The sequence below is a fragment of the Aquarana catesbeiana genome, linkage group LG03 (assembly GCF_042186555.1).
Source record: "Aquarana catesbeiana isolate 2022-GZ linkage group LG03, ASM4218655v1, whole genome shotgun sequence".
Lineage (NCBI taxonomy): Eukaryota > Metazoa > Chordata > Amphibia > Anura > Ranidae > Aquarana > Aquarana catesbeiana.
In genome coordinates, this window is record NC_133326.1 from 76,267,890 (window position 1) to 76,280,232 (window position 12,343).

At 42.2% G+C, this 12,343-nt stretch overlaps 1 protein-coding gene and 1 long non-coding RNA gene across 4 annotated transcripts in view; one reads left to right on the forward strand and one right to left on the reverse strand.

The window, feature by feature from the left end:
- LOC141131438 (tropomodulin-3-like) overlaps nucleotides 1–12,343 on the forward strand; it is a 104,913-nt gene that overhangs the window by 69,461 nt on the left and 23,109 nt on the right. For both annotated transcript variants that reach the window (XM_073618716.1, XM_073618717.1), the window contains one exon: nucleotides 10,823–10,945. In XM_073618716.1, the coding sequence (XP_073474817.1) occupies nucleotides 10,823–10,945 (123 nt within the window). The remainder of the gene's footprint in view (nucleotides 1–10,822; nucleotides 10,946–12,343) is intronic.
- The window catches only part of LOC141131439 (uncharacterized), an 83,695-nt gene that overhangs the window by 34,781 nt on the left and 36,571 nt on the right, over nucleotides 1–12,343 (reverse strand). The window lies entirely within an intron of this gene.

Below are 12,343 nucleotides of genomic sequence, written 5' to 3' on the forward strand. Positions count from 1 at the left end.
TTTAAACAATGGAAAACTGAGCGGTGTTTACATATTGGAGTTTGCCTACAATAGCAGGTTCCTGTTTTTCAGTCTGCTCTCATTGTATGCAAAAGTGATATCACAGCAAGATTTAAAGCTGCACTCCAGATTGGCTCACAAACATATCCTTGAAGTGGGTCCCCCTGCACTGCAAGGGTTTAAATGCTCATTTTGTTTTGGGGGGGTTGAGAAGTCTGTATGACTTGCCCTATTTTCTGTTCCAGCTGGCTCCAGCTCTTTCCTCTTCTCCCCGTAGCTCTGGCCTCGATGTCATCACGTATAATGCAGGGCCATTAACCCTGCATTGTATGTGGGGGGGAGGGGGGGGGGAGGGGGGACAAGCATGCAGCCATGCCTGGGAGCACCTTAGATAGGAGGCTACAACAACCTGGTCACACAGATAGAGGGAGCCTGCTGGAGCGCCTGTAAGGTAAGTACTACCCCTTGCAGTGCAGGGGTTCCCACTGCAGGAGAATTTTTTTTTGTTAGTATAAATGCACATGCAAGAAAATTTAATTCTATTCACTTCAGCTCTTGAAGATTTGACCCCCTTCATGACCAAACCTTGTTTTGCTATGCAACACTGCATTACTTTAACTGGCATTTGGGTGGTTGTGCAACACTGTACCTAAACGAAATATATAGAATTTTTTTCACAAAAATAAAGCTTTCTTTTGGAGGTATTTGATTACCACAAGATTTTTTTTTTTTTTATTGTTTGCGATCTAAAAGACGGAAAATTACAAAAAAATAAAAATAAATAATAACCCTTTTTACTTTCTGCTATAAAACACATTCATTAAAAAAAAAAAAAAAATCTTCATAGATTTTGGCCAAAATGTATTCTGCTACATGTTTTTGATTAAAAAAAAATTGTGTGAGGAGGGCGCTCGTGAGCAGCGCACGAAGATGGCCGTGAGGTAATACCGCTCCTCTGCTACTGACCACATTGGCTGAAATAAAGCCGCCTGGAGAGCTTCTCATCCCGGCTTCTGTGAGCATAGGATCCCCTGTACCCCCCGCGGATCGGATGGGGCACAGAACAGGCACGGAGCTCCATCGCAAAGCACGCCACTCACAAGTACTCCACGGCCTTCCCACCAGACATCCCCCTGGAGACACCGGCCTCTGACATGGAGTCCTCGCCCCCGCCACTATCAGGTGAGCCGGATGCCTGCTCAGACACAGAGAGCCTGCATGAGACCCAGTAGCCATATCCACCACCAGCATTGAGAGATGCAGACCTGCTGGCTCGTTTTAAAACCATGCCCCCCCCCCCCCCCGGGGACATTATCATCAAGTTCACGTACTTTCGAAACCAAGGAGACCCCCCTTAAAGCAGCATGCGACAAGCCTGAATTATGCTTCCAAGGGCACAAGTACCAGCTCTTCACGGACCTGGCACCCTCTACAGTACAAAAGCGGCGACAGTTAAAGCCATACACCTCAGTTCTGATGGAACGTCATATTAAGTATGTTTGGGGCTGGGGACCTTTTACTATCGACCTCCCTCAGGTGTTCCCTGACTGAGGACGCCTGACCAGAGATGTTAAATTGTGTTGCATTCATTTTTATGTCTATTTTGGTATAGTGTTCTGAATTTTTGAGGTGTGCTTTTTGTTTTTTTTGTTTTTTTCTTTTAGCCCTCTCTCCAGGAGCGGTTATATTTCATGCAATTTAAAGCCATGTGGTTGGTGGTAGAGCAACCCCTCGAGTATCCTACAGTTAGGATGCGATGCTCACCTTGTGTGGTGATTATGTGTATTAAACACAATTTCTTCTCATCTCTCTTCCCTCTCTTTCTTTCTCTTCTCCCACACTCTCTTCCCTCTCCCTCATGGACTCAGAGAAGCTCATCAGGAGATCAGGGCAGGTATCTGGCCTGTGCAAATTTCTATGATAATACAATTTCTTTCTCTCCCCCATGATGGCTCGCAACGCATTGAAACTATTCTCACAAAATATCCATGGGTTTAATTCTCCCGTCAAACAATCAAAAGTCTTCCGCCACTTAAAATTTCAATCCATAGATGTATTCTGTCTGCAGGAAACCAGGTTCTCACAATCCTCATCTCCCAGGTATCTGTCCTCCCCATTATCCAGTGTTTTATACGGCCTCTGCCTCAGATAAACATAGAGGGGTACTAATGGCGTTTTGGCGTAATCTCCCATTCAACTGCTCTACGGAAATAGCGGACCCCATGGGTAGATATTTGCTCTTGCAAGGCATCCTGTGTGATCAAAAGGTCACCTTGGTGGGTTATTATGCCCAAAATCATTTTTTGATACCATCACCTATTTTCACTATGTTATAGGATATTTGAGAACAATATTGATCATTGGTAATTTTTACACATTTCTAGCCCCTGCGTGGGCGATCAACAAGCTTATTTATGAGTCTCTTGTTTATCCAAAAATTCAACAAACATATTGAAACAGAAAAAAAATTGTGTGAAAGTTATAGCGCCTACAAACTGTGGTGTGTGTGTGTGTGTGTATATACTTTAATTTTTTTTTTTTTTTATACTTCCATCAACAACTTGTAATGGGACTGTAATAGTGTGGCACTGGCTAGAAAGGGGTTAACATCTAGGATGACCAAAGGGTTAAATATGTGCCTAACAATGTGTGTAAAGTGTGCTGCTTTTACTAACCGATCTCTAAGTTCATCATCCCTGCTTTGCAGGTATTAGAAAAACAGAGACTGTTCCATGTGTACAGAGCTCTGTGTTGACTGTCAACACAGAGCTCTTGGCTGTGAAAGTACACAGAACAGCAAGTCCTGGTCATTAATCATTGGCTGGGACTTTCTGACAGGTTCCTGCTGTGTACAATCACAGTGGAAGCCATTCCAGGGGGCGCACATGCACGCGCCCTAAAACCTGGAAGTAGGCAACAACGTACGTGTACGTCGCTTTTTCCACAGTGCCTGCTTTGAGCCTAGTTTATAACATTGTGGTGCTTTTATTGTGTTTAAGGGCTTGTTTATACAAAATGCAATCAAACACAATATTTTTTTTTTCTCAGGTAAAAGTACCAGGATGCACATGAACATACTACAAACTTATGTGAATAAAACTCAGTAAAAAGAACAAAAATATTCTTAATATTGCCAAAATGCACCAAAAACAAATTACAAATGAATGTGAACGTGCATGTGGGACTGCACCCTGAACAAAGAGATTGTGGTGTAAAAAAGCCCTAAAAAAAAAAAGTACAGCATTCTGCATTTTTTTCCACTCATATAGGGATGCAGTGCAATCCCCATGTAAATATAATTTATTAAAATAAAAAAATAAAAAATCCTTCATGCAAAAAAACACTCTGCAGACACACTACAAATGCATGTAAATACACATGTAAAACTGAACAAAGGGATTGTGGTCTAAATGAGCCCTCATTAATAACTGGCTTTCTTATGCCGCGTACACACGAGCGGACTTTGTGGCATACTTTGCCCAGCGGACTTTTCAACGGACTTTACGACGGACTTTCTGAATGAATGGACTTGCCTACACATAATCAACCAAAGTCTGACGAATTCGTACGTGATGGCGTACGACCGGACTAAAACAAGGAAGTTCGTAGCCAATAGCTGCCCTAGCGTGGCTTTTTTTCCGTCGGACTAGCATACAGACGAGCGGACTTTTCGACCGGACTAAAGTCTGTCGGATAGATTTGAAACATGTTTCAAATCTAAGTCCGGCAAACTTTTGAGAAAAAAAAGTCCGCTGGAGCCCACACACGATCGAATTGTCCGGCGGACTCCGGTACATCGGAAAAGTTTGCCGGAAAGTCCGCTCGTGTGTACGCGGCATTAGACTCTATGCTGTTGGGATGAAATCTAGGATTGGCAGCCTTGTTAGATGACTTTTTTCTCTCAGGAGTCTTTTTTGTCTGGTCAGTAATAATGCCACCAATACATTTTACTGAATGTCAGAACACACATCTGTCAGTCTGAGATTTCACATTCCTAGCACTGGACACAGCTGATGATGTAGAATAGGAAGGAATATCTGGAAGAGCATTGACTAAAATGACAAACTGCTTAGGCCCCTTTCACACTGCCGCGACTTAAGTCGCACAAATTTGCCACGATTTTGACGGGAATGCCTGTGTAAACTTGAGGCCTATGGACTTTAACTCGCATGAAATTCGGACCAAAGTAGTACAGGGACTACTTTGAAGTCGGCACAACTTGAAGTCGCACAGATATGAATGGTTATCATTGGAAATCATGGGGAAGAACTTGTCATGCGACTTTGCAGTCGCAGGACAAGTCACACAAGTGTGAAAGGGGCCTTAGTAAATATATGAACCTTGTTATGTCTTATATTCGGATTTGAGGACTGCTGCTTCCTTCTTTTGCACTCAGCCCCAGTCTCTAAAGGAGGCTCAGCCTTCTATTTAGATTGTATGTTTATTATATACAACGTATATATTACAGCGGTATAAACAGCCATGCATACCATACAAATATTTAAAAGCTGAAGGCATGTTCAGTTCAGTCTGCGATTTGACTTCCTTGATGCTGCTTGGATTTAATTTGGAGCATGGTGTAATAAAAATATGATGCTTATATGTTTGTGCTGACAGCAGTTTTCATTTAAAACAAAATTTAAAATTATTTTATAGTAAAATCTAAAAATAATTAAAAGTAAAAAATATTTAAAAGTTTTCTGATATTGCATGATTGCACTATCATGGTAATACACTGCACAGGCATTAGTACATATGGTGGACTTTATTATCCATTCAATGTGCTATGGTGCATCAAAATACACAATTGTTTCGGCACTGCAAAAATGCCAAAACATTCAGCAATATATAATATATATATTTTTTTTGCTCTAGCCCCCTTTCACGCGGTCAGACCATCTGTCCGTTTTTCATCCATCTGTTGACGAATGAAAAATGGACAGCAATGTATTTCTGTGGACCAACACATGACTGGTTGATCATCCGTTTACCATCCGTGCCTGTTCGTCTGTTGTTTTTAAACGGACAAGACTACGTCCAGATCTGTTGAAACAGAACAGATGTAAACAGTTGCCATTCGTTTACATCTGTTCCGTTTGTCTGTTTTTAGGCAAAAAAACTTTTTTGCTTATACTTTTGACCCCTCTGATTGGTCTCTGCAACAAATATGTAAAAATTGATGCAAAAACAGATGTAGACTGATGTAAACTGAAATGAAAACTGAAGAAAACTAACATAAACTGATGTAAACTAAATCCATTTGTTCTTTAAAAAAAAGTGACTTAACGAATGACACCTGTGTGAAAGGGGCGGGCTCCGATAGGAGTCTGCGTTCTTAGCGGGGGCTCTGTCTGCTGATCTCCGGATGGCTGGGCTGTGTTTCCGCTCATGCAGAGTGGACAAAGACGCAGCCCAATCTCCTCTATGGGCGATCCGATGTAAACGGATCGCTTGTCCGTTTACACCTGACTGCCATTCAATCCCCTAGATGTCTGTTTTAGCGGATCAGATTGGATGTCGGCGAGTGTGAATGGACACATGTTTGTTTACACCCACTGCTCCATAGAGGAGAATGGAAGGACTGATCACGTTTGCCTGAAAAACTGACAGGCGGACCCTATCGGTCTGCTCGTGTGAAAGGGGCTTTTGAGGAACCTTATAGCTCATGCATTTTGAATGGACTGATAACTAGAAATGCTCATTAGTGGAAGTTTTCAATATTGTGTAATAAAGCGGTTTAGATTTATCATCCCTCTGGTAAGAATGGTCTGAGCGAACAGTTTGTGTTCTCAAATGATGTACTCCATTCAGGGTGGATTTGATTGAAAATCGTCGATTTTAAATCACTAGTAAAAAGGTTGATTTAAATCATAATTTTTAAAGAGAAACTGTCATCTCTGTCCCGCAGCAGTTCCTCCTCTGACACGCTGTTGTCTCATCAACAGCCCCATACATTTTAATGGGACGGCTGTTGATGCGGCAGTGACACAACAAGGTGAGGGACGTGGTGACAGCAGGTGAGTGGATTCCCGCTAGTGGGCGCTGCCATGATGGATCTGAAATGACAGGTGCTCTTTAAATTAAGGACTTATTCTTGCTGGTAGTTAGGAAACCTTTACTTTGTTTGCAAATAATAAAGATTCTATTTAGAATAATGAGCTGTCAGGTTAGTAAAACAGCGATGTCAGAACTAAATCATACAGTTTGTAGTGTACATAGATATGCAAAACAATGGGATAAAGGAATATTCCTGAACTTTGTTTTATCTCATGGTTACTGTGAAATTGTGTGAATGCATCGCATATTATCTCAGCTTGCAGAGCTGAATGAGTTTACCAAAAATATAAATATTGCAGAATAAACAGCCTCATACTACACAACTAAGCTCCATTTCACGCTGAAGAAACTAAATTATTAATGTATCTTAAATGGAAAACCATCTTTAGATTTTTACTCCAAGAGCATTTTATTCAAATAAATTTGATAAAAATCCAAAAATTCAATATAAGTCAAAAAAATACCACCTAATGATGGTGGAAGGAGTTCAGCAGAGCTAGCATGTGATTTCTTTTCACTGACAGGGAACTACATTTCCCATGAGTCCTTATGCCTTGTATCACGCCCAGTCTATTTTACAACCACACACCCATCTGTCAATCAATAGCTGGGGGTGTGTGTAAAACCGAATCGGCACAATCCAAGGTATGTGACTGCCAGTGCAACTGAAGAATTGCTCTCAGTGAGAGTTAGAATCATTTTTTTTATTTAAATAAGGACCAGCCTCGTTTTGAGATTTTGGTGTTTACAAGTTTAAAACAGTTTTTTTTTGCTAGAAAATTACTTAGAACCCCCAAACATTATATATTGTTTTTTTTTTCTAACACTCTAGAGAATAAAATGGCCGTCATTGCAATACATTTTTTTAACAACGTATTTGCGCAGCGGTCTTACAAGCGCACTTTTTTTGGAAAAGAATTACTTTTTTGAATAAAAAAATAAGACAACAGTAAAGTTAGCCCAATTTTTTTTTTTATAATGTAAAAGATAATGTTATGCCAAGTAAATTGATACCCAACATGTCACACTTCAAAATTGCGCCCACTTGTGTCCAACTTTTACCCCTAAAAACTTCCATAGGCGACAGTTAAAAAATTGTACAGGTTGCATGTTTTGCGTTACAGAGGAGGTCTAGAGCTAGAATTATTGCTCTCGCTCTAACGTTTGCGGCGATACCTCACATGTGTGGTTTGACCACCATTTTCATATGCAGGCGCTACTCACGTATGCGTTCGCTTCTGCGCGCAAGCTCGTCGGGACAGGGCGCTTTAAAAAAAAAAAAAAACATTTTTTATTCTTATTTATTTTACTTCATTTTATTTATTTTTTCACAGTTTAAAAAAAAAAAAAATTTGGGTCACTTTTATTCCTATTACAAGGAATGTAAACATCCCTTGTAATAGAAAAGAGCATGACAGGACCTCTTAAATATGAGATCTGGGGTCAAAAAGTACTCAGATCTCATATTTGGACTAAAATGCAAAAAAAAAAAAAATTGTCATTTTGAAAAAATGCTCTTTTAGACGTATGGGCAGAAGTGACGTTATGACGTCGCTTCCGCCATGCTATGGAGACAGGTGGGGGCCATCTTCCCCTCACTCATCTCCATACCCAGCCACGGACAGGTCCCGATTACCTCCGCCGCTGCCGACGGTTCCGGTAAGTGGTGGAGGGCGCGGGAGCCGATAACGGTGATCTGGCGGCGAATCCGCCGCAGACACCACCATTATCATAAACACGACTGGCTGCTGAAGAGATGGATACCTCGGTTGTGGCAGCAGCTGCTGCCATTACCGAGATATCCATCTTTAAAGTGCCGACGTATATGTACAGGAGCCGGTCGGCAAGTGGTTAATAATAGTATTGAAATGTATTACCTGCTGCTAAATCTGCACACTCACACACTGTGTGCTTTTCTCATGTTATCTCCTGTTATATGTAGAAGCTAGAAGCCAAGCAGACTAGAACAAGCTCAGTAAAGATAGGAAGGAGTGGGCAGGACATAGGCGGGAGTGGGTGGAGCATGACAGGGCAATTGTAAAGGGGAGTAGGAGGAGCCTTGCCGGGACGTGATGCCTGAGATGAAAGAGCAAATCCCCGATGATGTCAGTACGACACGTAGTCTATACAGAGCGGCACCACGCAAAAGGGGACAACGGAGGCATTCAGAGGAAGCACAGTTGTCTCCTGATTACAGGAAATTAACCACTTAAGCCCCAGACCATTTGGCTGGCAAAAGACCAGAGCGTTTTTTGCGATTCGGCACTGCGTGGCTTTAACTGACAATTGCGCGGTCGTGCAACGTGGCTCCCAAACAAGATTGACGTCATTTTTTTTTCCACAAATAGAGCTTTCTTTTGGTGGTATTTGATCACCTCTGCGGTTTTTATTTTTTGCGCTATAAACAAAAAAATAGCGACAATTTTGAAAAAAATGCATTATTTTTTACTTTTTGCTATAATATCCCCAAAAAATTTATATAAAAAAAACATTTTTTTCCCTCAGTTTAGGCCGATACGTATTCGTCTACATATTTTTGGTAAAAAAAAAATAGCAAGAAGCGTTTGATTGGTTTGCGCAAAAGTTATAGCGTCTGCAAAATAGGGGATAGATTTATGGCATTTTTATTACTAATTTATTTATTTTTTTACTAGTAATGGCGGTGATCAGCGATTTTTATTGTGACTGCGACATTATGGCGGACAGATCAGACACTTTTGGTGCTATTTTGGGACCATTCACATTTATACAGCAATCAGTGCTATAAAAATGCATTGATTCCTGTGTAAATGTGACTGGCAGTGAAGGGGTTAACCACTAGGTGGCGCTGTAGGGGTTAAGTGTGTCCTAGGGAGTGATTCCAACTGTGGGGGGAGGGGCTGTGTGTGACACGACACTCATCACCGCTCCCGATTACAGGGCGCGGTTATCAGTGTCAGTGTCACTAGGCAGAACAGGGAAATGCTTGTTTACATCAGCATTTGACAATCGCGGGTATCCCCGCGGACATAGAGCATGCGGGACCCGTGATCACACTCGCGAAGGGCACGGCAGGCACGCACCCGCAAACCGGTTCTTAACCACTTCAATACCAGACACTTAGACACCTTCCCGCCCAGCCCAATTTTCAGCTTTCAGCGCTGTCGCAATTTGAATGACAATTGCGCGGTCATGCTACACTGTACCCAAACAAATTTTTTATCATTTTGTTCCCACAAATAGAGCTTTCTTTTGGTGGTATTTGATCACCTTTGCGGTTTTTATTTTTTGCGCAACAAATAAAAAAAAGACCGAAAATTTTGAAAAAAAACAAGTTTTTCTTTGTTTCTGTTAAAACTTTTTGTCAATAAGTACGTTTTCTTCTTCAATGACGGGCACTGATATGTCTGCACTGACGGGCACTGATACGGCGGCACTGATGGGCACCGATGAGGTGGCACTGATGATGGGCACCGATGAGGTGGCACTGATGGGCACTGATAGGTGGCACTGGTATGCGGCACTGATGGGCACTCATAGGTGGCACTGATGGGCACTCATAGGTGGCACGGATGGGCACTTATAGGCGGCACTGATGGGCACTCATAGGTGGCATTGGGCACTCGTAGGTGGCATTGATGGTTACTTATGGGTGGCACTGATAGTTGGCACAGATGGGCACGGATGGGCACTGATAGATGGGCACTGATGGGCACGGATGGGCACTGACAGGTGGCATGAATGGACACTGATGGGTGGCACTGATGGCATTACTTGTTTGCAGTGATGCCCCTAAGGGTGGCATTGCTGGGCATCACTGCAACATAATTGTGCCAATCAGTGCCCATTTGTGGGCACTGATTGGCACAGATTTGGCACACTGGGCACATGTGGATGGCCATGGGGTACATACCTGGCCATCCACATGTTGCCCCTTCCCTGGTGGTCCTAGTGGCGATCCCTGGTGGTCCAGTGTGGTGATCTGCGGGGGGGCTGCGCTGATAAACAATCAGCGCAGACCCCCCCTGCCAGGAGAGCCGCTGATCGGCTCTCCTCTACTTGCGTCTGTCAGACGCGAGTGAGGAAGAGCCGATCAACGGCTCTTCCTATTGACAGCGTGATCAGCCGTGATTGGACACGGCTGATCACGTGGTAAAGAGCCTCCGCCGGAGGCTTTTTACCAAGATCAGTGTAGCGGTGTGTCAGACTGACACACCGCGCCCCCGGGGGCGCGCTGCGGCATGTTATCCTGCTGGACGTCATATGACGTCCAGTCAGGATAACAGAACCACTTCCCGGACGTCAATCCGCTATAGGGCGGGCGGGAAGTGGTTAAAGGGCAACATACAGGTACGTTAATCTGCCTGTACGTGCCCTTCTGCCGACGTATATCAGCGTGAGCCGGTCGGCAGCTGCAGGGGGAAAAGGTAAGTATGTGAACAGCCTTACTGTTATTTGAAAAACAACTAGTGACATATTTAACAGGTTACAGCTTTATATCACATACAGGTTTTTTTGTTTTTGACCATAGTAGTTCTTTAAGTGTAGCACACCATGTGTTTTGGTGCACAATTTTCCACGTATTATTAGCAAGGTGTATTGTAGTGCCAGTAAGATATAATGGCACCGCCGCACAGCTGCAAAAGGAATGCATGTCATTTTGTGCAGGATATACAGATAATCATCATTGTGCCATCTACAGAACAAAAACTCTGCACGATTTTTTTTGTTGGAATTGTTGACCTTTCATATCAAAATGTATTTATATTTATTTTATTTTTTTTAGGAAAATTATTTATTCCTAAACAAAAGCCCAAAGATTTCCATACTGAGGAGAAGTTGTCACTTGATCCGGAGCTGGAAGAGGCATTGAGCAGTGCCACAGACACAGAACTATGTGACCTTGCAGGTTAGCATTTAAAAGGCAAAATAGCTCATGAATGGTTAATACTTCTGAACTAGACTTTACGGCTTGGTAAATGCATCTAGATTGAATGGTGGTAAGAAGAGCCGTCAGAACTGTAATCCTTGAAGTGTCGTTTATTGGTACATCAGAGTGAACTACACTTCAAGGATTACAGTTCTGCCGGCTCTTCTTACTACTGTTGCATTGGAGTGTGTTGGGACACATCGAGCCTCGGCACCTGTGAGTGGACCCGGTGTATGGATTGAGTTGTCCCTGCAGAGAGCGCTGTTACCTTTCCTCCTTTCCATCTAGATTGAATGAATGTGATTGCATTTGTTTTTTTAATACTTAAGGTGGAACTTTTATAAAATGTCAAGGTCTGCCTTGTTAACTGCCCCCACCTGCACTTCCTCAAGGTGCCCATGACATCGTTGCCCCCTTCCAGGAAAGCTGAGTGCTCAAAATCACAGGATTTCAAGCAGCCGGCTTTCCCAGAAGTAGTGAGGCACAGTGATATCGTCAGTACCTCCTTGAACTGGGTCTACCCTTGGTCCATGGTAAGTCTTTTAGTTCCCCTCAAATCGCTGTATTTTGTAAATTTTCGTTTTTTTTTATTTTTGGGGTTCTGTAGACAAAGCAGATATTGTATTTTCCTGAAAGATCCACCTTAAAAGCCTTACTACTTAACTATATATATATATATATATATATATATATATATATATATATATATATATATATATATATATATATATATAAATGGTAAAGTAGTAAGGCTTTTAAGGTGGATACCTGCTTTGTCTACAGCCCCCCAACCCCATACATTAAAAAAAATCCAAAATATATATATTATACCTTTCACGAGGACCTTCAGTGATTTTTTTCAACTTTCCATCTATTAAATCTTCTGCCCTTGTTGTTTTAACTTTGGATAGTAAAACTTTTTTTTCTGCCAGTAAATACTTTTTACAGCCCACTTCCTGTTTCTTGTCTGGGGAAAAAAGAGCCTAGGCTTATGACATCATGCACAGCTCACTCTCTCTCACTCGTGACAGTTTGCCAGGGAGGGAGGGGGGATGAGTCATAAGAGGGCCAATGAGAGCTGCAGAGGTGGAGGTGTGCATCTGTGTAAATCAAGGAAGCTGCCCACAGTTAAAATGGATGCAGCCAGACTCAGTGGAGAGAGATTTTTGCAGCATATTTGGCAAGTACAGAATCACAGTATATGTAAAATAATATACAAAGTGGTTGGAGGGAAGCTTCAGAATGGCAAAGATGTTTTTATTTCAAATTATGTGAGCAGACTGCAGTTCCTCTTTAACTTATCATTTTAGGAAAAAAATAAATAAAAATAAAAGCTGCATTTTAACCTACTTGAAGCTGTGATCGTGTGACATCGCT